This window comes from Neophocaena asiaeorientalis, unplaced genomic scaffold (assembly GCF_003031525.2).
Source record: "Neophocaena asiaeorientalis asiaeorientalis breed wild unplaced genomic scaffold, Neophocaena_asiaeorientalis_V1.1 scaffold169, whole genome shotgun sequence".
Taxonomy (NCBI): domain Eukaryota; kingdom Metazoa; phylum Chordata; class Mammalia; order Artiodactyla; family Phocoenidae; genus Neophocaena; species Neophocaena asiaeorientalis.
Window position 1 is genome coordinate 4,027,931 of NW_020172187.1, and position 26,972 is coordinate 4,054,902.

A 26,972-nucleotide genomic window follows, 5' to 3' on the forward strand; every position below is an offset into this window, starting at 1 on the left:
ATGGACACTGGCCCTGGTAAGTGCCATTTTGGAATCCTCCTTCTAGCTTATTATGCTAGGACACAGCCCTGCCCACCAGCCTATCTGCACCCATACTGGGACAACTCAGGCCAAGGAGCTAAAGGCAGGATACAGCCACACCCACCAGCAGTTGTCTGCCTTAAGACACAGTGAGACCACAGCCATGCTGGGACCCAGGCCTGTCCGCCAGAGGGCTCAGCAAACCAGTGTACTGGCATTAGCCCCAGGACCCAGGCTCACACACAATTGGATGGGCACCAGACCCGACATCCCCTGATCACTGGCTCAACCCACCAGGAGGTGGACACTAGCCCCAGGACACTGCAGTGGTACAGCCTGCTGTATCAGGACACTATTCACCCACCAGCAAGCCAGCACCAGCCCTGGGATCCCTGGGCACCAGCCATGCCCACAATCACCAGCCATGCCCACATCACAAACAAAATGCAATAACAAGAGGAGGTAAAATCTTATGGACACATTACCAATTTTTTATAATAAATTATAGTGTACAGCTCCATCACAGAATCTTTTTATACAAAGCCACTAATGTGAACACTGAAAGAAATCTGTCATGTAGGTCTTTAATCTTGATTTAACAAAGTTTGTACACTAGCAAATTATATCAAAAGTCTAAAAAAGCACAGTGAGTTTTTTGTCATGTTCTAAAATTTTTATTTACATACCATAAAAATGAATTACATATAAGGGAACTCCCATATGGCTATCAGCTGATTTTCAGCAGCAACTCTACAAGTCAGAAAACAGTGGCATGATATATTTAAAGTGATGAAAGGGAAACCTACAACCAATAACACTACACAGCATGGCTTTCTTTCAGATTTGATGAAGATATCAAAATTTTACAGACACACAAAAGCTAAAAGAATTCAGCACCACCAACCACCTTTACAAGAAATGTTAAAGGGATTTCTCTAAGGAAAAAAGAGGCTACAACTAGAAATCTGAAATCTACAAAATATTAAATCTATAGTAAATGCATATATACAGTAAGGATAGTAAATCAGTCATGTATAAATCTAGTAGGAAGGTTAAAAGACAGATGCAGTAAAATCATCTATATCCACAATAAACAGTTAAGGGATGCACAAAACAAAAAGATGTAAAGTCTGATGTTAAAAAGAGTAAACATGTTGAGGGGGAGTAAAAATTCAAGATTCTTAATTCATTTGAACTTAAGGTGTTAGCAGTTTAAAGATAGTCATCAAATCACAAGGCAAGATAGCAAAACAAGAAGAAAGGAACAAAAAGAGATCTACAAAATGTCCAAAATCAATTAACAAAATGGCAACAATTACATACTTATCAATAATGACTTTATTCCATGTAAATGGAATAAATAGTCTAAACAAGAGTCATGGAGTGAATATATGCTGCCTACAAGATAATCACTTCAGATATAACACAAACACATGCAAATGAAAATTTTTTTCTTTTAAAGCCAGGATACCAATACTTATATTAGACAAAAGAGAATTTAAAATAAACACTGTAACATGAGACAAAGAAGGACATCACATAAAATCAAGGGAGTAACCCAAGAAGCTATAACAATTGTAAATATATATGCATTCAATATAGGAGCACCTAAATACATAAAGCAAATATTAACAGACATAAAGGGAGAAATTGACAGTAACACAATAATAGTTGAGGGTGTTACTACCCCACTTACATCAATGGACAGATCATTCAGATAGAAAATCAATAAGAAAACACTGGCCTTCAATGACACATTAGACCAAATGAACTTAATATATAGATATATAAAGGGAATTCCCTGGAAGTCCAGTGATTAGGACTTTGTGCTTCCATTGCAGGGGGCACCAGTTCAATCTCTAGTCAGGGAACTGAGATCCTGAAAGCTGCATGGTGTGGTCAAAAAAAAATAGAAGTATATAGAATATTCCTTTCAAAAGCAGAAGAATACACATTCTTTTTAAGTGCACATGGAACATTTTCCAGGACCAATCACATGCTAGACAAAAAAAGTCTCAGTAAATTTAAGAAAATTGAAATCATATCAAGCATCTTTTCCCAGCACACACTATGAGACTAGAAATCAACTACAAGAAAAAACTGGAAAAAAACACAAGCATGTGGAGTCTAAACAATATGCTACTAAAACATCATTGGATTACTGACTAAACCAAAGAAGAAATTGAAAAAAAAGAAAAAACACTTGGAGACAAATGAAAATGAAAACACAGTGATTCAAAATCTGTGGGATGCAGGAAAAGAAGTTCTAAGAGGGACACATAGCTATAAAAGACTACTTCAGGAAACAAGAAAAATCTTAAATAAATAAACTAACCTTACACCTAAAGGAACTAGAAAAAGAAGAAGAAACAAAATCCAAAGTTAGTAGAAGGAAAAAAATCATACAGATCAGAGGAGAAATAAATGAAAAAGGGACAAACAAAAATAGAAAAGATCAATGAAACTTAGAAACTGATTTAGGGAAATATAAACAAAATTGATAAACCTTTAGCTATATTCAACAACAACAAAAAAAAAAATGAAAGAAAAGAAAGAGAGATGACCCAAATCAATAAAATTAGAAATGAAATGGGAGAGGAAACCACAGAAATACAAAGGCTCACAGTATATTATTATGAACAAATACACCAATAAAATGGACAGTCTAGGAGAAATAGACAAATTGCTAAAAATGTGCAGTCTTCCTAGACTGAACCAGAAAGAAATAGGAAATATGAACAGACTGATTACTGGTAGTGACATTGAACTAGTAATTACAAAAAAAAAAAAAGAAGAACAAAAGAAAGAAAGAAAAGAAATCAACAAACAAAAGTGCAGCACCAGATAGCTTCACAGGTGAACTCTATTCATCTTTTAGAGAAGAGTTAATGCCTATCCTTCTCAGACTATTCCAAAAAAATGAAGAGGAAAGAACATTTCTGAACTCTTTCTATAAGGACAGCATCACCCAGTTCGGCAAAACTGGAAAGAGATATCACAAAAAAAGAAGATATCACTGATGAGCATAGATGAAAAATATTCGACAAAATATTAGCAAATCAAATTCAACAATATATTAAAAGGATCATACATCACAATCAAGTGGAATTTATCCCTGGGATGCAAGGATGGTTTAATATTTGCAAATCAATCAGTGTGATGCCTTACATTAACAAATTGAAGAATAAAAATCATATAATCATCTCAATAAATGCAGAAAAAGCTTTTGAAAAAATTCTATATCCATATATGATAAAAAAAAAAACCAACTCTCAGCAAAGTGGGTTTACAAGGAACAAATCTCAAAATAATAAAGGCCATGTATGACAAACCCACAGCTAATATCATACACAATGGTGAAAAAGCTGGAAGCATTTCCCTTAAGATCAAGAACAAGTCAAGGATGCCCACACTCACCACTCTTATTCAACATATGTTTGAATTCCTAGCCATATCAACCAGACAAGAAAAATGAATAAAGACATCCAAATGAAAAGGAAGAATTAAAACTAACACTGTTTGCAGATGATATGATACTGTAAATAGAAAGTCCTAAAGATGCCATGAAAAACTGTACTAGAGCTCATTAATGAATTAGGTAAAGATGCAGGATACAAAATTAATATAGAGAAATCTGTTGTATTTCTATACAATAACAACTAACTACTAGAAAGGGAAATTAAGAAAGCAATTCCACTTGCAATCATATCAAAAAGAATTAAAAAACCTAGGAATAAATCTGAATAAGGATGTAAAAGACCTGTACTCAGAACACTATAAAGACATGGATGAGACACTGAAGTTTGCACAAACAGATGGAAAGGTACACCATCTTCATGGATTGGAAGAATTAACATTGCTAAAATGACCATATTACCCAAGGCAATCTCCAGATTCAGTACAATCCCTATCAAAATACCAATGGCACTTTTCACAGAACCAGAGCAAAGAATTTAAAATTTTGTATGAAACTCAAAAGACCTAGAGTATCCAAAACAATCTTGAAAAAGAAGAACAAACCTGGAGGTCTCATACCCCATGATTTCAAACTATACTATGAAACTAAACAACATGTTACAAAAACAGACACATACATCAATAGAACAGAGTAGAAAGCTCAGCAATGAACCCACACTTATATGAGTAACTAATCTATCACAGTGGAGGCAAAAATATGCAATGGGGAAAAAACAGCCCCTTCAATAGTTGGTGTTGGGAAAACCAGACAGCTACATCAAAAGAATCAAACTGTAACTCTCTCTCATCTCATGCACAAAAATAAATTCAAAATGGATTACATACCTAAATGTAAGACCTGAAACCATAAAACTTCTAAAAAGAAACATAGGCAGTGTGCTCTTTGAAATCAATCTTAGTAATTTTTTTTAGATATGTCTCTTTAGGCAGGGAAAACAAAAGCAAAAATATATAACTGGAGTTCCATCAAACTAAAAAGCTTTTGTACAGTGAAGGAAACTATCAAGAAAACAAAAATGCTACATTATGAATGGGAGAAGATATTTGCAAATGATATATTCAATAAAGGCCTAACAACCAAAATATATAAAGAACTCATACAACTCAATATCAAGAAAACAAACAACCCAACTTAAAAATGGGCATAGGATCTAAATAGATATTTTTCCAAAGAAGATGTACAGATGGCCAACAGACACATGAAAAGATGCTCAGCATCACTAATCATCAGGGAAATGCAAATCAAAACCACAGTGAGATAGCACCTTATACCTATCAGAAGTCTATTATTGAAAAGGCAACAAATAATAAGTGTTGGTGAGGATGTGTAGAAAAGGGAACCCTTGTGCACGGTTGAAGAGAATGTAAATTGGTACAGCCACTGTGGAAAACAATATGGGAATTCCTCAAAAAAGTAAAAATATTAGTGGAACTATCATATGATCCTTTTCACTCCTTGGCATTTATCTGAAGGAAATGAAAACACTAATTAGAAAAGATATAGGCACTCCTCTATTCACTGCAACATTAATTACAATAGGAGAGATATGGAAGCAACCTAAGTGCCATCAGTAGGTGAATGGATAAAGTACTGGTATACTAGATTCTTTGAATGACTTTGATGTGGAAAGTTCAGGACATAACAACATAACAAAAAAGCATAAAGACCAGTCAAAAGTTCTACTCCGTCTACATGTCTTAATAAATGTGATGTACTAAATACTAAAATTTTTTAAAAGTACTTGTATATACATACAATGGAATATTAGCCATAAAAAAGGAATGAAATCTTGCCATTTGGAACAACCTGAATGGACTTAGATTGCATTATGCTAAGTGAAATAAGTCAGGCAGAGAAAGATAAATGCTGTATGATTTCATCTATTGAAGAATCTAAAAAACAAAATAAAAACAAAACAGAAATGAGTCAAAAATACAGAGAACAAACAGGTGGCTGCCAGAGGGGAAGTTGTTGGTGGGAGGGGATAAATAGGTAAGGGGATAAATAGGTAAGGAAAATAAAAGGTACAAAACTTCTGGCTGCAAAATAAATGAGTCATGGGTATGAAATTTAGAGTGTATAGAATATGGTCAATAATAATGTAATATCTTTGTATGGTGACATATAGTAACTAGACTTATCATGGTGATCATTTTGAAAAGTATCGAAATATAGTATCACTATGTTGTGTAACAGGAACTAACACAGTGTTGTGTGTCAACTATACGTCAAAAACAATCTCTCCCAAAAATAATACCCATATAAAAATTGATCAGAATTGTGGTCACCATAGGTGGGGGATGGGGAATTGGAGGAAGGCAGTCAAACGGTACAAACTTCCAGTTATAAGATAAATAAGTACTAAGGATGTGATGTACAACATGATGTATATAATTACACTGCTGTGTGTTATACATGAAAGATTTTAAGAGCATAAACCTTAAGAGTTATCATCACAAGAAAAATTTTTTTCTATTTATTTAATTTTTATGAGCTGGTGTATGTTCACTAAACTTCTAGTGATAATCATTTCATGATATACGTAAGTCAAATCACCGTGCTGTACACCTTAAATATACAGTTGCTATATGTCAATTATAGGTCAATAACACTGGAAGAAAAAAATTAAGCCATGATGCCTACATTTAAGGAAATCACAACTATTACATAGTGAGTCATACAGGAAAATGTCACTGTACAGTTTAATAAGTGCTGTAATAGGAATATATAGCAAGTATTTGTGATAATAATAAGGAACCTATTGTCAACTTGATATTGAGAAGGAAGATCAAATTAAAAAAAAAATTTTTAAAAATTTAAAAAAAGCAACAACCTGAACTGAGTTCAGGTTGCCTATTTTCCTTCCAAATGGGTCTATATAGTAGAGAGCTGGATATATAAGGTCAGAAGCTATCTGTGCTAAAGATAAAAATTTGAGAGTTTTCAGAAGCTAGAAAGGAGCTAAAGTTGTGGGAACAAATGAGATCACGCAGGGAAATTTTCTAAACTAAGTGAAGGAGAAGGTATAGAAATAGACTAAAGATTGGTAGCTACTATGAAAACATGTCAAGTACAGTGTGAGATATTGATGGGTCTTTGTATCTTTCTTGTCCTAGCTTTATTTTTACTACGTGGAAGGTATTTTGGGTGTGTTAAACGATGTTTTACTTGGTTTTATTTTGAGGGAGGTAGGGTTATAGCTTTAAAGCTTCAGATTTTTGAGAGAGTCAAAGGGCAGATCATGATGATCAACCCTTCTTTGACAGAGAAACCAAGGGATAAAGAATAGTATTGCTAGATTGGCTGTGACAGTGAAGGATGAGAATTATTTTTTCACACCTTGTTTCCTTGTGCATTGCTTTGGTCACATGCAGAGCAACTCTCCTCAGGCTTTGAGTTGAGGAATGAAGTAGTAATGGTCAAAAGGAGAAATGTTAGCTCTGTCCTGATTTTTGCAAGTGCTTTCTATGGGGGAGAAAAGTAGATGCAACAAAAACAGCAGCTGTGCTAGCAGCAACAAGAGTAATTGATAATTCTCATCAGGCACTTAACAAATTGATAACTTTTATGAATTAATATAAATGTGAATGTCTAATATGGGGAAATTATCCAAGTAAAGGTAATAATTTAGTCCATGAGACTTGGGCTATCCAAATCTAAAATAATTTTTGTAATTCTAAAATAGGAAAATATATGATGTAAAAATATTTACTTTAATTTATATGCTATTTATTCTATAGTGCTATGATGATATTACATATATAAATAGTATGGAGACTATATATACTTTTATATATATATATAAATCTTTAAGACACTGTAGTTTCTCATCATTAATATGTATAACATTTAATTCTATTTCATTGGCCTTAGAACTTAATTTTTTTAATTTTGGAATAATATAGATGATTATAACTTTTGTGTCTTTGAATATTATTGGTTAGATATATTATTTTTTGGTGATGAATCCTTCTTCAGGAAGAGAGATACATGGACTTATTGACTGGTGATACTCTTTTTAATCACAAATTTAATAAAATTAGAATCATAAAAAAAGGAATGTAATATTTTTAAACTAAAAACAAGATAAATAATTTCATTGCATTTGTATGATGTTCTTTCTGGAGAAAGTAAGAAAAACTGAACAAAAACATTTCAACAGTAATAATTTTTAATGTCTATTGAGTAAATCAAATTTATTTCCATTATAAAGGAGCAATAGCAAACAATATTATGTTTCTTCTAATACCAAGAATTACAATAAAGATACATGGGTAATTTGTGATTCACTGCATTTGTAGCTTTATTTGTATGTTAGTATGTCATTTTCTGGGGTTAGATCAAGGAGACCTTTATACAACATAAGGGGAGTGTGCCTCATATGTAGACAAGGTGTTCCATTTCTATTCAGAATGAATAACACTTGTGCTCTCAGCTGCATTGTGTTCACAGTAAAGGTATTAATCTCTTCTGTGTTTTCTTTATCATAAAGTACTCCATGGTGGTCTCCTGGATAAATTTCAATTAACTGACTATAGTTCTGAATCATACTTTAGAAATACATTTGGCAATAAAAATTAAATTCATCCATATTTTTAACATAATGTGCTTCAGACTCAGTACTGAGGTTCCATAGCTTCCTTTGACAATTTGAGAGTTTTAAATAATATAAGGGATTTAAAAGATCTTTCTCCTGGGTTAATTTATTGGATTTACCCATGACTCAGACTGATCTTAAATTTTTTAAGCATGTTAAAGTTAATATACTTTGTTATATCAATCTATATGATTTTTAATACATTTAAACATTACAGATATCTATGTTGTAATCAGAAGCCACTAATTAATTACTATATGACATATTTTGTAAGATGTTTAATACATATTTCCATATAAAAACCTTGGGGTTTTTTTTCCATTTATAATTGGAAGAAAACTAAATTTAGAGTGTATTAAAATAGCATTGCCAAAGAAGCTTTTGGAAGCAGCAGGAAAACACTCTATCTAACCCCAATTAGTCTTGTTTTCTACATTCAGGGCAGTTCCGTTTTTCAACATATCCACTAAACATGATGATAATGAAAATTAATATGGTTAAAAAGCAATTCAATTACAAATGTTTATAGTTCATAATTGTTTCCTGTCATAACTTTCGTAAAACCTGTCAGCTCCGAAAAAAAGGCTCAAGGAGCATGTAAGCTAGACACACGCACCTAAATTATACAGTAGCTATTCTCCTGCAAAGCAATGCAGAATTCATTTTTTAGCAAATTGAATTATACTTTTATTACTCTTGGTGAGTTCACTACTTCTCAGGATAGGTAAGCTTGATTATGAATCCAAATATTTTAATTCATATATGAACCCTTATATAAAGAAAATTTCTTGTGGATTTATCAACAATGTGAAAAGTTTAACCACAAGAAGAATGCTAGAACCCCATCTCTATAGAGTTCGCTCATTCCATTTTAATTACAAGAATGTCTTTCTGTCCCTTTTTTTCCAAAACTACCACAAATGAAAATTTTAGCTATATTTTTATTTGTCTAAGAATGTTTTTGCCTAAAATGTATGAAACTCATCATGCCATAGGGAGCTGCAAAGATAAATCAAACACAAATCTTGCCATAGGAGAGTGAGCAGTACAGAAGGCAGATGGGGTGAGTTTTTTTTAGACATCCCCCCCATCCCCCCTCCTGCTCTCATTGGTTCTTACATCTCACAGCTGCTCCTTGGTGCCAACAAATGTCAGGAAAAATCGTCAAGGGAACAGGGCAGTTCTGTAGTTCCTGAAGGTTTTTGACCAAAGATCTTAGATTATTACAACTAATGTTGATGTCACAGCAATGATTTCACAATGAAGACAGCTATCAGACACAGTAGGAAGGAAGGCCATTTAGAAAGGAGCCATTGCCAACAAATGAGTTGAAATGTAATAAGAACTTAAACAAGGGCAATGGCAGCAGAAGGAACACTGCAAGTTTTGATCTAAGAAAGAGGTGACAGGAAGCAGCAACTAGTTTGAGAAGAGATGGGTGGACAGCCATGCTGAGTTTCTAGGCCTGGGAGAGTAGGTGCCAGGAGCAAAACAACAGAAGAGGCGCAACAGGAAAGACAGAGGTGGATTAGATGACCCAGAACAGAGCCTCGAAAACTAAGCATTATGGAGTGGTTGAAAAGGCCATCTGGAAACAAGCTGTCAGGCAGGTAGGAAGACAGTCAATGTGTAGTGGTGTCATAAGAGACAAGGAAGGAGAAAACTTTTATAAAAATAAGTCTTAAGTATTACAGAGGCAGGTGAGCATTATGGAAGGATTTGCAAACTGGGCCTAAAACCTTTGACAAAAAAGATCCAGTAAAATACAGAGCCAGGAAGGTAAATTTCAATGAGATAAAGATTGTGCATGGAAGGCCAAGGAATGGTGAAATATATGATGTCACATAACTTATTTTTTATTACTTTATAGTTGATTTAAAATATTGTGTTAGTTTTAGGTGTACAACAGAGTGATTCAGTATTTTTGCAGATTATACTCCATTATATGTTAATACAAGATAATGGGTATAATTCCCTGTGCTATGCAATATATCCTTGTTGTTTATCTATTTTATAAGTAGTAGTTTGTATCTGTTAATTCTATACACCTACTTTGTCCCTCCCCCTCTTCCCTTTTCCCTTAAATCAGTTTGCTAATAGATAAAGTATATAATTTGTATCTGACAATACAAAGTTATAGACAAAATCAGGATGTTAAAAATAAACTTTCACACACCAGATTATAATGTTGTAAACAAAATGAGGTACCATATCTAAAAGCAAGATTTGACTAGAAAATACTCTTCATATAAAAAGAGGCATCATTTGAAGAGGAGAAAGGATTTTAAAGACATAAAGACACGATTTTGAGAAAAATGTTTTTGTAAAAAGCTATCCTGTTGACCTCACCCTGCACCCTCTCCCACCCATCACATCTGACAGTGTTTAAGGATAGTTAAAACCCTATCATTCGGAAAGGAACATAACGGACCAACAGAGTCATGCATTCATATCTGAAAAAGCCAAAGCAGCCTGTGTGTGTGTGTGTGTGTGTGTGTGTGTGTGTGTGTGTGTGTGTCTGTCTGTCTGTCTGTCTGTCTGTCTGTTTGTCTGTCTGTGTCTGTGTCTGTGTGTGTGGAGAGACAGATAGGGAAGAGATTGACCACTAACTGTATATACCTCCATAGACAGCAGGGAAGGAAATGTCTACCATGGTCTAGATATGGACTCCTCAGGAAAGCCATTTGGCCTGGATTCACTTGATGTTCTGCCCCAGTGGTTTTCCTAGTCAGATGCTCAAGACAACATTAGCATTCTCCTTAGCTGTCCTGAACTTTAGAGAAGCTTCTTCCCGACTCTAGGCCCATGACCTCACATTTCTCAGAGCTTCTACTATTGAAAACTTTTCGTTGTAATTCTTTCTTTGCATCTTTTGAGATATAAATCTTTTTAAAATCTTCTTGCCAGTTTGACAACCAAAGATGCCTTTCTTCGGGACCCAGAACCATCTCTTTGAAATGCAATCATCAATAAAGATAGTGGCCCTCTCTGTGGGCAGATAGGAGCCTTGTTCTAAGCTGTAAACTATCTTCTGTGATGAAGACATGAGAGAGTTTATGTTTTTAGGGGGTAGGGCCAAATAGCGACACAGGTAGCCCATGGGCCCCCCACCTCAGCTCTTAAAAAACCTGTCACCTTTTGTTTCAGAGGAGTTGAGCAAAAGCTGAGTTCTGGCCTCTCTCCCCTATTTCAATAGCCTTGAATAAAGTCTTCCTTACCTCTTTCACTTTGTCCAGTGTAACTGTTGCTTCAACACAGGCAAGTAGTTTTTGGCAGAAAGAGTCTGTATATAATGTGAAAAAACAGAGGGGACCAAGTTAGAAATGAAGAGACAAAATCCTAGGAATTGTAGCTGGCAAAGGGTGTCTAAAGATTACACAAATGCTCATGAGTCATAGGGTTAAAATACAGGACATTCAGTTAAATTAGAATTTCAAATGAACAACATATAATTTTTTAGTATAAGCTTAACTCATGCAATGTTTGAGACATACACTAAAAAATTATGTGTTGTTTATCTGAAATTGAAATTTAACTGAGCTCCCTATATTTTATCTGACATTCCTACTGTGAGAAAAACAGTTTTAAACATCTGTTCTTCCTAGAGAGCAGAGGACTGCTTACAACAGTATTGGTGGCCAGCTGTAATAGCTACACTTTACTATGAACTTCTCTCTCCTTTCTGCCCACTTTGCCCTCTCTGCAAAGCTCAAAGTATCTGAAACAGCAGCTAGCTTGAGAGGAGGCTCTAAGAACATAAAAAGAAGAGAAACCAACTTCTTCCTGCCCGGAAAACAGGCAGCGGGTAACAGGTGCCCTTCAGGCCTTAGCTGGTTGGAGGGGGCTGGGGAAGTCATATCTCTAAAGGAAGATTTAAATGTTGATAAATTTCTTAGCCTGGATTAGCTTCTGTATCATTGTATAACTTAGAAAGAAGGTGGGACTCATAGGGACTGCCAAGTTTTCACCCAGAGGCAGAGAAAATTTCCCCCATTGTGAGAGAGACAAAAAAAAAGTTCTAGCCTCCCAGATATTATATTACACGTGTTCAATGTATCAAGTCTATAGATCTAAATATATATATGACAATAAAATACTTTCCAAATTTTATGTGCCTCCAGATTTTATGAGATTAATTCAGTTAAAGAATAATTTTAAAAGGATAACTGTAAAAATTATTAATCACATTGCATATTATAGTAATACTACTTATAAAATATTTAAGTATTATTGACAAGCACTAAATATTAATGAATATTAATAAAATACCTCTATGAGACAAATTTCTAATCTTTTTTTGTTACAGACTTTTTTTAAACTTTTTTATTGAGGTATGATTACATCAAATAAAATTCATGAATTTTAAGAGTGTAATTTGACGTACTGCCATTTGTATCACAGGATATTTTAAGAGTCTAATGAAAACTATTATTTCACATATGCAGGGACACATTTTTAATACAATATCAGGGCATTTTTTTTTATTCATCTAAAATTTTTGCTTAAAGTTTTTTCCTATGAACTGGTAGTTAATTACTCGAGACAATGACTTTACAAATTTATTTTACTTATATATCTAAATTTCTTGAAGTTTGGCCAAATATCTATAAATACCAGTGTTATCATTTTATATGAGTGTTAACTATAAATGCTATGTTCTCATCTACTTGATTAGCAATAGAATGCTATCAGAACATATATTAATATGACTTTTTTTTTTAGATGCAGGTTTATTTTTTCCATCTTTCAATGGGAATTCCTACTTAGAACTGCCTTTTTGTACAACCCTGAGGAAGGAACGTAACAGAATTGTTAACATCTACTTGACTATACAAACAAGCACTTTGAATGGAACAATTCTCTACAGTGAGTATTAAATGTTTGACCTCCTATATGTCATGCTTCTTTCTCAAATATTAACCTACTGAATTAATGAATTATTCATTTAAATGTTTTGGGAAAACTTTTCTAGCCTAGTGAATGAAGTATTACCACAAAGAAATCTTGTTTCTTTCTAGTTTTCTTTAGCAGTTTCTTTAATTTAGGAGTCACTTAATGAAGCATGACTTACAAACAGGCTCTGAACCAGCAAAGAAGGATACACCAAGCATATAAATTTGACAGCATATGGCTATAGCAGTGAAACAGTAATGCTGCAAATGTTTCAAATAGCATATTTTTTATAATATAAATAACTAACATGAATTGCATTCAATACTTGGTAACTTGGAAAAAGGTATTTCAAAGCTGGTATTCATTTGACAGTTGGGAAAATTCTTATCACTCTTTAAGCATTATCTTAAATTTAGCTGGCAAAAAAAAAAAGTAGTATTAACAATATTTGTTTAAGGAAATACCTCCATGTACAGGGTTCTCTACATTTTGGTCTCTTTCACTCATGGGCAAATACCACTAAAGTGTATTGCCTGCAATATTACAAATGTTACAATTGTTTTTTTTCTCTTTTGAAATGAATACACCATAGTTTTAATAGTTCCCTATATTGGAGATACAATGTCTTCAGTACTTGGATAGATGATCCACTGTAAGGCAACTCATTATTTCCCAAATGAGTTTCTCTTCCACTTTGAAATATTTTGCAAAATCGATTCATCTTACTGTACTTTCTAAACAAAACTTAAACTTTTTTATTACTTGAATATGAGAAAAATGCCTAAAAGAAGAATTTTTGGAAAACTGGGTATAGTTAAAAACTTTGAACATTAAGTTAAAACTGGGAATTTATGTTACATTTTAGAAAGAAACTAACTTGTCAGAACTAGGCCAGCATTATTTATTTCCTAGGAGTGTAAGTGTCCCTGTTTAAATGATAGCTTTAAATTATTTCATTTATTTATGTTTAAAAAAAGAGAAGAAAATAATAAAAGAAAAACTGATTTTTATATGGGAAACCTAAGTGATGATAGGTGACCATGAAATTTGGAGGTAATAGTGCATTTCAGGGGGAACAAAACAAAACATAAAACAAAAGATATAAACATAATACTTTAAAGCCACAAAGAAAGCAAAGTCATTTTCTGGCTTTGCAGTGTTTTAAGTTACCTAGATATGGAAGGTGTTTCCTTGTGAAAAGTGTGTTTTTAGCAACTGAAAACAGCTCATAGCCAAAGAAGCAGCCAACCTCTGGGGATTCTCCTACCCTGGGCCTGCGCTGCAGGCCCACATCCAAACTGCCACTCAACTTTCTCTTTCTGAAGGCCATAGACATACATGCCACGCGTGTCCACTCTGTTCAAGCTGGTGCTCTAAAACAGTCAAACCTAAGCTGATGTTAGTGCCATACAATTAATTTTGCCTTTTGTAGCCAATGACCTACCAAAAAAGTCAAACTAGAAATTATTAATGAGAAAAGAGTGCCCTTGGAATAGTGAGCAGCCTGTGTCTTTGTCTTACATAATTGTTGCTATCACAGCACTGGATGTGTGGAAACTGTTTACTCAAGGGAGTTTCATAGCCTGTGAAGGGAGAAAATATTTTTGTCTGTAGCACATTCTTTTTGTTCATGTGTAAGTGGTAATTTAATCCCACACTCTTGGGAAGACCTCAGCAGAACGGTTTATGGGTTTGCTGTCTTCACTCCTCTTGGAATCTGTCAACCTCATAAAAGCCTCACAACAGATGAACACAAAGATTTTTGTGGTTCATTTAGACACCTGCAATTTTAAAGGTGTCCCTTAATTTGACTTCAGGACTAATTTTCTTTCCTTTGAAATCAGTATATTATGTGTAGGAGAAATTAAAAGTCGTGAGGAAATTAAAACAGATGTTAGAGTGTAAGGTTTTTTGGGGTTTTTTTGGGGGGTAGAGGGGTTGTTTTTTACCTTTGCTATTTTTACCTATTCCTGAATATTTTAGCAAAAACTGAATTTCATTTCACAAATATTTATTGAACATTTTTGCTTTGTATCATCACCTATTAAAGGGAAAACGATAGAGAGAAATATTAGATTGATAAGCCAATGACAGTTTTGAATCATATTCCTAGTTCAAAACTGTAGCTTTATCTTTTCTCAGTTTGCCTCAACAACTAATTGATGTTGAAAAGGGAACAAAAGGGAGATAAAGTTTGAATCCTTATGGGGTTACAGTAAAATTCCTTAGGAAGGATAGTTTTTAAAAGAACTCTCTGTGGGAGAGAGACAGCTCTGAGAACAGCAGTCAAGATGAAAAGAAAGCTTTTTGAATCTGCCACTGAACCAATTCAGAATTCTGGAACACAGTCAAAGGAGCTGCTAATAGGTCACGGGAGAAGGGGTGAGACCACACAAAACTCTTTAGGTGCACTCTCAGAAAATGAGCTCTGTTCAGCAAGCAGCATCAGTCAGGTTTTGTCATGGGATTTATTACTATGCAGGTGAATCCATTCTGTGCTATTTCTGTGAGAAGAAATAAGCAGGCCCTTTGGAAGGATGTGATCTGAGAATTAGGAGAAGACATTTGACCGAGATGCAGGAGGCAAATTACATGAGCAGCTCCAGTGGAAGAACAGAATTCAGAAATAATCTTTATATTACTTAGGGTCTGTATTTAAGAAAGAGAGCAAAAGGACTGGTCTTAGAAATTTATTCCAGGTAGGAATTGATAGAACAGATAAGATTATTGAAACCTCCTTTCTGGTGCATTTAGGAAGGACTGGTAGAAGAGATATCTGACATTGCTGAAGAAAAAAATTAAATCTGAAGAATCATAACCTCTGTCTTTCTCTATAAAATGACTTCCCCAGCAAAATACACAATATCTTCATTAGACACCTTCTATGCCAAGACCAGTGAGACACCACAGCATTGCCTGACGTCTTATTAAGAAACATCTTTTCTCATACAGAAAGTTTGCTCCATTTTTTAAATCAATTTTACAACGTGCAGCATAAAGTTCTCTGAATGCCTTTACCCCTTGATACTAGCTTCCAGTGGAGCTTGCTCCAGACAGAGAAGGGACAGAGTGGGATTGAGAGCAGGGTTGCAGGAAGTCATGCATGGCCATTCATAAGGCATCTAGAGATCACTTTATTGTATCATCCTTATGCGGCAACAAAGTCAAACTCAACAAGTAGTAACTGAGTGCCAAAAAGTGCACACTGCACGCTGTCAGGCCCTGGGAGGGGTACAAATATGAATAAGATGTGGTCTGTGTCTTGCTTCTCACCATTCAATGGCGAGATCCTATGAGCCTAACTCCATGAGAAAGCTGACTGTGACAGTTTTCCAACAGGAGTACACAGTAAGGACTGCGGCTGAGTGGAGACTCATAATACCAGGAATCTGGGCTTATATCTCTTCTCTAACTAGGGAACACCTCATCTTCTGAGTTGGGTTTTACATCTATTCTACCCACACCCTCAGTACTTGATTAGAATAGTTCTTAAAGTTCTGTTTGTGAGTTACTCAACTTTGGTGGTTACAATAAAAAATTAGTAGTTATTGAAACTTTATTTTAGGGAACTATTCTGTTAAACATGGCTATATTTTCTTCCAACAAAAGGGTATAGATTTTTCAGGATTTAATCAAAACATAGTTTGAATCTGGGGCTTCCCTGGTGGTGCAGTGGTTGAGAGTCCGCCTGCCGATGCAGGGGACACGGGTCCGTACCCCAGTCCGGGAAGATCCCACATGCCGCGGAGTGGCTGGGCCCATGAGCCATGGCGGCTGAGCCTGCGCGTCCGGAGCCTGTGCTCCGCAACGGGAGAGGCCACAACAGTGAGAGGCCCGCATACCGCAAAAATAACAAAACAAACAAAAAAAAAAACACAGTTTGAATCAAACGTAACGTTTTCCTGGGTGTGCTTAAACAGAATGGGGGTTGGCAAATTTTTCCATAACAACCAGAAAGTAATTTTTTCTGCAGACCAGACGGTGTCTGTCATAACTGCTCAACTCTGCCAGTGTAGCATGAAAGCAGCCATAGAAAAAGTAAATAAATGAATGTGGCTGTGCTCCGAAAACACTTTACTTACAAAACCAGTCGATGGCAGAATTGGCCCATGGGGCAGAGTTTGCCAACCCTCGACCTAGAACGATGTGATTCATTAAATTTCTCTTGAAATAGACGATTGTGTTTAAAACAACTAGATTCTATTTCTATGACTGAAATTTATGAAGAAAAAGATCAGTGAGCAATTCAACTCTGCTTCTGATGTAATTAATAAGGGAATGGAACAAGGTTACTCCTGGTCGACAGAGGAAGGGGCAGAAACAAAGAAATGAGCCTAGTCAAGACTGAACTTGCTGCCGTGCCCACCTCAAGAATGGTGTCAACCAGTGATTAGGAAAATTACTCTGGAGCTACTCTACCTGTCTCTGCCCTTTGGCACATTACTGAACATCTCTGTAAAATGGAATAATATTAATAATAATAATACCAAAGATGTTAAAAAGTTGTTTTAAGATTGAGAGAGTTACCACGTTTAACGTGCTTAAAACAGTGTTTGGCATACGGCAATGTGCAATAAGTGCTCAAACATCTTGTTCAGATATGCTTTAATCCCTCCTCCTTCGTGCCTGCCAGACAAGGACTCTAGGAATGGGAGGACCAGGATATTTTTATCAAATGGGTGTCATTCATGTTGCATCCATTTGATAGACATCTCCACTGTGGAAAAGAAAAATTCGACCATGAAAAAGTCTAGAATCAAGACTGCAACAGCAGTGGGATGAAATTGGTGCAGTTTTTAGTTTTCATTCTTGTCCATTTCACCTAAACAAAGAGGATTCATTCCTCTCAGACTCTGGAATTATGACTTTGTTTTACTGGTTAAGCAGAGTTAGCAGGCTAGGAAAAATTAAAATAGGCTTTCTGTAAATTTCAGAAACTGGCCCACTCTGCAGCAGCATGTGGGAAATATGTAATAATGAATTATGTATGCCAGCCTGCTTCCAGGCTCTTTCACCCTCCCCAGAGCTGCTCTGCCTGCTGTCCATCCAGGGACCAGCCAACTCACCCCAAGTATATCCTACATACATGCTGTTCTACGATGTCTGCAAACCATTAGCTACTGAGGTTGCTGTTGCATTGCTGCTGCTCTGGACAAACACAAACCTTTCAGGATAGTGGGGAAAGTGGAGTTCTAGAGCTGCAGCAAAAGCCTGGGTTCAGCAGAGAACCCAGGGCAAGCTGGGAGAACAGTCTTTATCACATGCCACCAGGTGGTACCAGGAAGGAAGAGACCATCAGCTGCTGCCACAGGCAGTTCTGAGCCAAGTATCAGGAGGTAACAACATCACCCAAGACTTGAGCCCAGATCAATTGTCAGCTGACTGTACGACATAGAGCCAGTCAATGAAACTTTCTGTTTTGTATCTGACTATGAAACATGCAGATGTAATTGGTACTATCAAATTCACAAGGTTTGAAAACGTATATTTAAAAGTGTTTTGAAAAATACAAAGTACCATACAAATGTATGGTGTTATTTATTTCATGGGAGATGGTAGAAATCCATGTCACTTTATGGAAATTTCCATACTCGACTGTCTACGTGCCTGATATAATAAACATATTATCTGGAGAGAGGGGGAAGATGGCAGAAGAGTAAGACGTGGAGATCACCTTCCTCCCCACAGATACACCAGAAATACATCTACATGTGGAACATCTCCTACAGAACACCTACTGAACGCTGGCAAAAGACCTCAGACCTCCCAAAAGGCAAGAAATTCCCCACATACCTCGGTAGGGCCAAAGAAAAAAGAAAAACCAGAGACAAAAGAATAGGGACGGGACCTGCACCAGTGGGAGGGAGCTGTGAAGGAGGAAAGGTTTCCACACACTAGGAGCCCCTTCCCTGGCAGAGACTGCGGGTGGTGGAGGGGGGAGCTTCGAAGCCGCGGAGGAGAGCACAGCAACAGGGGTGCGGAGGGCAAAGCGGGGAGATTCCCACACAGAGTATCGGTGCCGACCGGCACTCACCAGCCTGAGAGGCTTGTCTGCTCACCCGCCGGGGCGGACAGTGCTGCGAGCTGAGGCTCGGGCTTCGGTCAGAGCGCAGGGAGAGGAATGGGGTTGGCCGTGTGAACACAGCCTGAAGGGGTTAGTGCGCCATGGCTAGCCAGGAGGGAGTCCGGGAAAAAGTCTGGAGCTGCCTAAGAGGCAAGAGACTTTTTCTTCTCTCTTTGATTCCTGGTACCCGAGGAGAGGGGATTAAGAGCGCTGCTTAAAGGAACTCCAGAGACGGGCGCAAGCCGCGGCTAAAAGCATGGACCCCAGAGACGGGCATGAGCCGCTAAGGCTGCTGCTGTCACCACCAAGAAGCCTGTGTACGAGCACAGGACACTATCTACATCTCCCTTCTGGGAGCCTGTGCAGCCCACCACTGCCAGGGTCCCGTGATCCAGGGACAACTTCCCTGGGAGAACGCACGGCGCACCTCAGGCTGGTGCAACATCATGCACGTCTCTGCAGCTGCAAGCTCGCCCCGCATCAGCACCCCTCTGTCCTCCCGGCCTAAGTGAGCCAGAGCCCCCGAAGCGGCGGCTCCTTTAACCCCATCCTGTCTGAGCGAAGAACAGACGCCCTCCGGTGACCTACATGCAGAGCTGGGGCCAAATCCAAAGCTGAGCCCCAGGAGCTGTGCGAACAAAGAAGAGAAAGGGAAATCTCTCCCAGCAACCTGAGAAGCAGCTGATTAAAGCTCCGCAATCAACTTGATGTACGCTGCATCTGTGGAATCCCTGAATAGACAACGAATCATCCCAAATTGAGGTGGTGGACTTTGGGAGCAAGGTAGATGATTTTTTTCCTCTTTCTGTGAGTGTGTATGTGTCTGATTCTGTGCGAGATTTTGTCTGTATAGCTTTGCTTTCACCATTTGTCCTAAGGTTCTGCCTTTCTGGCTTTTTTGTTTGTTTGTTTTTGTTTTACTTTTTAAAGTTTTTTTCTTAATAATTATCTTTTTATTTTAATTATTTTATTTTATCTTACTTTATTTTATTTTATCCTCTTTCTTTCTTTCTTTCTTTCTTCATTTCTTTCATTTTTTCTCCCTTTTATTCTGAGCCATGTGAATGAAAGGCTCTTGGTGCTGCAGCCAGGAGTCAGTGCTGTGCCTCTGAGGTGGGACAGCCAACTTTAGGACACTTGCCCACAAGAGACCTCCCAGCTCTGCTTAATATCAAATGGCAAAAATCTCCCAGAGATCTCCATCTCAACACCAGCACCCATCTTCACTCAACGAACAGCAAACTACAGTGGAGGACACCCTATGCCAAACAACTAGCAAGACAGGAACACAGCCCTATCCATTAGCAGAAAGGCTGCCTAAAATCATAATAAGGCCACAGACACCCAAAAACACACCACCAGACATGGTCCTGCCCACCAGAAAGACAAGATCCAGCCTCATCCACCAGAACACAGGCACTCATCCCCTCCACAAGGAAGCCTACACAACCACTGAACCAACTTTAGCCACTGGGAAACAACACCAAAAACAATGGGAAATATGAAATGAACCTGCAGCCTGCAAAATGGAGACCCCAAACACTGTAAGATAAGAAAATGAGAAGACAGAAAATCACACAGCAGGCGAAGGAGCAAGATAAAAACCCACCAGACCAAACAAATGAAGAGGAAATAGGCAGTCTACCTGAAGAATTCTGAATAATGAGAGTAAAGGTGATCCAAAATCTTGGAAATAGTATAGACAAAATGCAAGAAACATTTAACAAGGACCTAAAGAGGAAACAAGCAATGGTGAACAACACAGTAAATGAAATTAAAAATACTCTAGAAAGGATCAATAGCAGAATAACTGAGGCAGAAGAACGGATAAGTGACCTGGAAGATAAAATAGAGGAAATAACTACTGCAGAGCAGAATAAAGGAAAAAGAATTAAAAAAAACTGAGGACAGTCTCAGAGACCTCTGGGACAACATTAAATGCACCAACATTCAAATCATAGGAGTCCCAGAAGAAGGAGAGAAAAAAAAGGGACTGAGAAAATATTTGAACAGATTATAGTAGAAAACTTCACTAATATGGGAAAGGAAATAGTTAATCAAGTCCAGGAAGCACAGAGAGTCCCATATAGCATAAGTCCAAGGAGGAACAGGCCAAGACACATATTAATCAAACTATCAAAAATTAAATACAAAGAAAACATATTAAAAGTAGCAAGGGAAAAACAAAAAATAACACACAAGGGAATCCCCATAAGGTTAACAGCTGATCTTTCAGCAGAAACTCTGCAAGCCAGAAAGGACTGGCAGGACATATTTAAAGTGATGAAGGAGAAAAACCTACAACCAAGATTACTCTACCCAGCAAGGATTTCATTCACATTTGATGGAGAAATTAAAATCTTTACAGACAAACAAAAGCTGAGAGAGTTCAGCACCATCAAACCAGCTTTACAACGAATGCTAAAGGAACGTCTCTAGGCAAGAAACACAAGAGAAGGAAAAGACCTACAATAACAAACCCAAAATAATTAAGAAAATGGGAATAGGAACATACATATTGATAATTACCTTAAATGTAAATGGACTAAATGCTCCTACCAAAAGACACAGACTGGATGAATGGATACAAAAACAGGACCCATATATATGCTGCCTACAAGAGACCCACTTCAGACCTAGGGACACATACAGACTGAAAGTGAGGGGATGGAAAAAGATACTCCATGCAAATGGAAACGAAAAAAACGGTGGAGTAGCAATTGTAATATCAGACAAAATAGACTTTAAAATAAAGACTATTACAAGGGACAAAGAAGGACAGTGCATAATAATCAAGGCATCGAACCAAGAAGAAGATATAACAATTGTAAATATTTTTGCACCCAACATAGGAGCAGCTCAATACATAAGGCAAATACTAACAGCAATAAAAGGGGAAATTGACAGTAACACATTCATAGTAGGGGCTTCAACACCCCACTTTCACCAATGGACAAATCATCCAAAATGAAATTAAATAAGGAAACACAAGCTTTAAATGATACATTAAACAAGATGGACTTAATTGATATTTAGAATACATTCTACCCAAAAACAACAGAATACACATTTTTCTCAAGTGCTCATAGAACATTTTCCAGGATAGATCATAGATTGGGTCACAAATCAAGCCTTCATAAATTTAAGAAAATTAAAATTGTATCAAGTATCTTTTCCGACCACAACACTATGAGACGAGATATCAACTACAGGAAAAGATCTGTAAATAATACAAGAGGAGGGAAGCTAAACAATACACTAATTAATAATGAAGTGATCACTGAAGAAATCAAAGAAGAAATCAAAAAATCTCTAGAAACGAATGACAATGAAGATATGATGACCCAAAACCCATGGGATGCAGAAAAAGCAGTTCTAAGAGGGAAGTTTATAGCAATAAAATCCTACCTTAAGAAACAGGAAATATCTCGAACAAACAACCTAACCTTGCATCTAAAGCAACTAGAGAAAGAAGAACAAAAAAACTCCAAAGTTAGCAGAAGGAAAGAAATCATAAAGATCAGATCATAAATAAATGAAAAGGAAATGAAAGAAATGATAGCAAAGATCAAAAAGACTAAAAGGTGGTTCTTTGAGAATAAACGAAATTGATAAACCATGAGCCAGACTCATCAAGACAAAAAGGGAGAAGACACAAATCAATAGAATTAGAAATGAAAAAGGAGAAGTAACAACTAACACTGCAGAAATACAAAAGATCATGAGAGATACTACAAACAACTCTATGCCAATAAAATGGACAACCTGGAAGAAATGGACAAATTCATAGAAATAAACAACCTGCCAAGACAGAATCAGGAAGAAATAGAAAATATGAACAGACCAATCACAAGCACTGAAATTGGAACTGTGATTAAAAATCTTCCAACAAACAAAAGCCCAGGACCAGATGACTTCATAGGCGAATTTTATCAAATAATTAGAGAAGCAATAACACCTATCTTTTTCAAACTCTTCCAAAATATAGCAGAGGGAGCAACACTCTCAAACTCATTCTACGAGGCCACCATCACCCTGATACCAAAACCAGACAAGGATGTCACAAAGAAAGAAAACTACAGGTCAATATCACTGATGAACATAGATGCAAAAATCCTCAACAAAATACTAGCAGACAGAATCCAAGAGCACATTAAAAGGATCATACACCATGATGAAATGGGGTTTATTCCAGAATGCAAGGATTCTTCAAAATACGCAAATCAATCAATGTGATACACCATATTAACAAGTTGAAGGAGAAAAAACATATGATCATCTTAATAGATGAAGAGAAGGCTTTCAAAAAAATAGAACACCCATTTATGATAAAAACCCTCCATAAAGTAGGGATAGAGGGAACTATTGTCAATATAATAAAGGCCATATATGACAAACCCACAGGCAACATTGTCCTCAATGGTGAAAATCTGAAACCACTTCCACTAAGATCAGGAACAAGACAAGGTTACCCACTCTCCCCACTCTCATTCAACATAGTTTTGGAAGTTTTAGCCACAGCAATCAGAGAAGAAAATGAAATAAAAGGAATCCAAATCGGAAAAGAAGAAGTAAAACTGTCACTATTTGCAGATGACATGATACTATATAGAGAGACTCCTAAAGATGCTAGCAGAAAACTACTAGAGCTAAGCAATGAATTAGGTAAAGTAGCAGGATACAAAATTAATGCACAGAAATCTCTCGCATTCCTATACACTAATGATGAAAAATCTGAAAGTGAAATTAACAAAACAATCCCCTTTACCATTGCAACAAAAAGAATAAAATATCTATGAATAAACCTACCTAAGGAGACAAAAAACTTGTATGCAGAAAATTATAACACACAGATGAAAGAAATTAAAGATGATACAAATAGATGGAGAGATATACCATGTTCTTGGACTGGAAGAATCAACATTGTGAAAATGACTCTACTACCCAAAGCAATCTACCGATTCAATGCAATCCCTACCAAACTACCACTGGCATTTTTCACAGAACTAGAACAAGAAATTTCACAATTTATATGGAAACACAAAATACTCCGAATAACCAAAGCAATCTTGAGAACGAAAAATGGAACTGGAGGAATCAGGCTCCTGACTTCAGACTATACTACAAAGCTACAGTAATCAGGACAATATGGTACTGGCACAAAAACAGAAATACAGATCAATGGAACAGGATACAAATTCCAGGGATAAACTTAACTTATCTTTGATAAAGGAGGCAGGAATGTACAGTGGAGAAAGGACAGCCTCTTCAATAAGTGGTGCTGGGAAAACTGGACAGCTACATGTAAAAGTATGAGATTAGAACATTCCCTAATACCATACACAAAAATAAGCTCAAAATGGATTAAAGACCTAAATGTAAAGCCAGAAACTATCAAACTCTTAGAGGAAAACATAAGCAGAACACTGTATGACATAAATCACAGCAAGATCCTTTTTGACCCACCTCCTAGAGAAATGGAAATAAAAACAAAAATAAACAAATGGGACCTAATGAAACTTCAAAGCTTTTGCACAGCAAAGGAAACCATAAGCAAGATGAAAAGACAACCCTCAGAATGGGAGAAAATATTTTCAAATGAAGCAACTGACAAAGGATTAATCTCCAAACCTTATAAGAAACTCAGGCAGCTCAATAACAAAAAAAGCAAAGAACCCAATCCAAAAATGTGCAGAAGACCTAAACAGACGTTTCTCCAAAGAAGATATACAGATTGCCAACAAACACATGAAAGAATGCTCAACATCATTAATCATTAGAGAAATGAAAATCAAAACTACAATGAGGGCTTCCCTGGTGGCGCAGTGGTTGAGAGTCTGCCTGCCAATGCAGGGACACGGGTTTGTGCCCCAGTCTGGGAAGATCTCACATGCTGTGGAGTGGCTAGGCCCATGAGCCATGGCCACTGAGCCTGTGCATCCAGAGCCTGTGTTCCACAACGGTAGAGGCCACAACAGTGAGAGGTCCGCGTACAGCAAAAAAAAAAAAAAAAAAACTGCAATGAGATATCATCACACACTGGTCAGAATGGCCATCATCAAAAGATCTAGAAACACTAAGTGCTGGAGAGGGTGTGGAGAAAAGGGAGCACTCTTACACTGCTGGTGGGAATGTGAATTGTTACAGCCACTATGGAGTACTGTATGGAGGTTCCTTACAAAACTACAAATAGAACTACCATATGACCCAGCAATCTCACTACTGGGCAATGTTGAGTTTTATTTTAACTCAAAATTATGAATCTCTTCTGATCATTTGTTTATAAATGATGTCAGATCAAACTGTCATTCATGTTGCGGACCCCATTCACGTATTAGATGAAAAATTTTCTCCTTGGAGTTGATTTTGGTTTTATATGCTCTAATATAATGTGAATCATTTCTCCTGATATACCTCATAATTTCAAAAACTGAAATTAGCTTTTTTCCTTTGTTAAAGGATACTTTTCAAAAAGGCATATAAAATGAACACGTCAGAGATTTTATTTAAGCTATTAATTGATGAGGGGACTGGTAAGATACTACAACCACTTCAAAGGCGAATACAAGGAGCAAAGTCATATAAAAAGTTTAAGGAATTCTGAAGCAAACTTGCAAAGTGGTGGAAAGCAGTTCTACCTCCATGTGCTAACCAATTGCATTTTACCAGACACAGTATGCATTTCTATAGACAAGAATTATTTGAATTATTATTCATTTTGTCAACTTATAAAGTTGCAAAATAGCTCACAGATAAAGAAAGTTGACAAGAAACAATGGGTGAACTCGATTTTTTTCTTTCCTATTTTAAATTCTTTCAGTCTTTTCTGACCCTTTTCTCTGAACCATTCCTGGAGAGCTGAGTGTTGCTTTTATTCCATTCTCTAGAGCCTGATGCCTGGAGGGAGAGATAACCTAGGTTTTCTGACATTCTTGCTGAGATGTTAAAGAAACATTTATCTGAGGTTCAGCAATACCTTTAGTTTCACTCTGGTTTCATTTTCTTTTTTTTTTTTTTTTAAATTGATGTGAATTCTAATACAGAGATAGTTCAAGTTTACCCAGATCCCTGAGTATCTTCAAGACCCTTTCAGGTTTCCATAACACCAAAATTATTTTTTTACTAAAACTAAGACACTTTCCTTTTCACTGTGTTGACAGTTGCACTCATGATACAAAAGTCAGAGTGGATGAACCTTCTGGCACCTCGGGTCATGGCTATGGCACCGAATTGTATTCGGTCATTTTGTTCTACTCCGCTATTCACTCAAAGCACAAGCAGACACAAAAATTTTTCTTCATGTTGCAGAAAAACAGATTCACTTTTAAAATTCTCAGTCCTTGTATATACAACTCTTTAATGTTTTTTTTCCAAAGAGAAAGTATACATAAAGCAAGTCTGCTACATACTACACACTAAAGTATAAAAACTGACTTGAGGAAATGCATGTGCATTTTTTTAAATTGCTGGTTGAAGTAGTAGTATGAAAACATGACTTGAAAAATGACTAAAAGATGACCTATGGTTATTCAGACTTGCATATTTTACAGATTTTTTCTCAAAAATTAACAAAGCAAACCTGTTATTTCAAGTTAGGCAGCTAACAATATTTGTTCACAAAGATAAAACTCAAGCTTTCTAAGACAAATTAGAATTTTAGAAAATTTACCTCCTCGGTAATGAGCTTCAGAGCTTCCCAATACTTTCTGATGAGTTCAGTAGTAATATCAATGAATGTGCTTTATTAATATATTATATGATAAAATATGTCAACATTTGAAAGATCTCTTTAACCCAGTGAACCAACATTTTTCAAATAGTCAATGCACAATGTTACAAAATCATGCACAGGTAGAATATCCATTCAAAGTGCAAGAAAGACCAATGGAATTGTAATGTAACAGAGTATGTAAAGGTCA

At 36.4% G+C, this 26,972-nt stretch overlaps 1 protein-coding gene across 1 annotated transcript in view; it reads left to right on the forward strand.

Moving 5' to 3' along the window:
- The window catches only part of EYS (EGF-like photoreceptor maintenance factor), a 1,631,219-nt gene that overhangs the window by 1,257,954 nt on the left and 346,293 nt on the right, over positions 1-26,972 (forward strand). Inside the window, 1 exon segment of the mRNA XM_024761621.1 lies at positions 12,819-12,962. Within this exon segment, the coding sequence (XP_024617389.1) occupies positions 12,819-12,962 (144 nt within the window).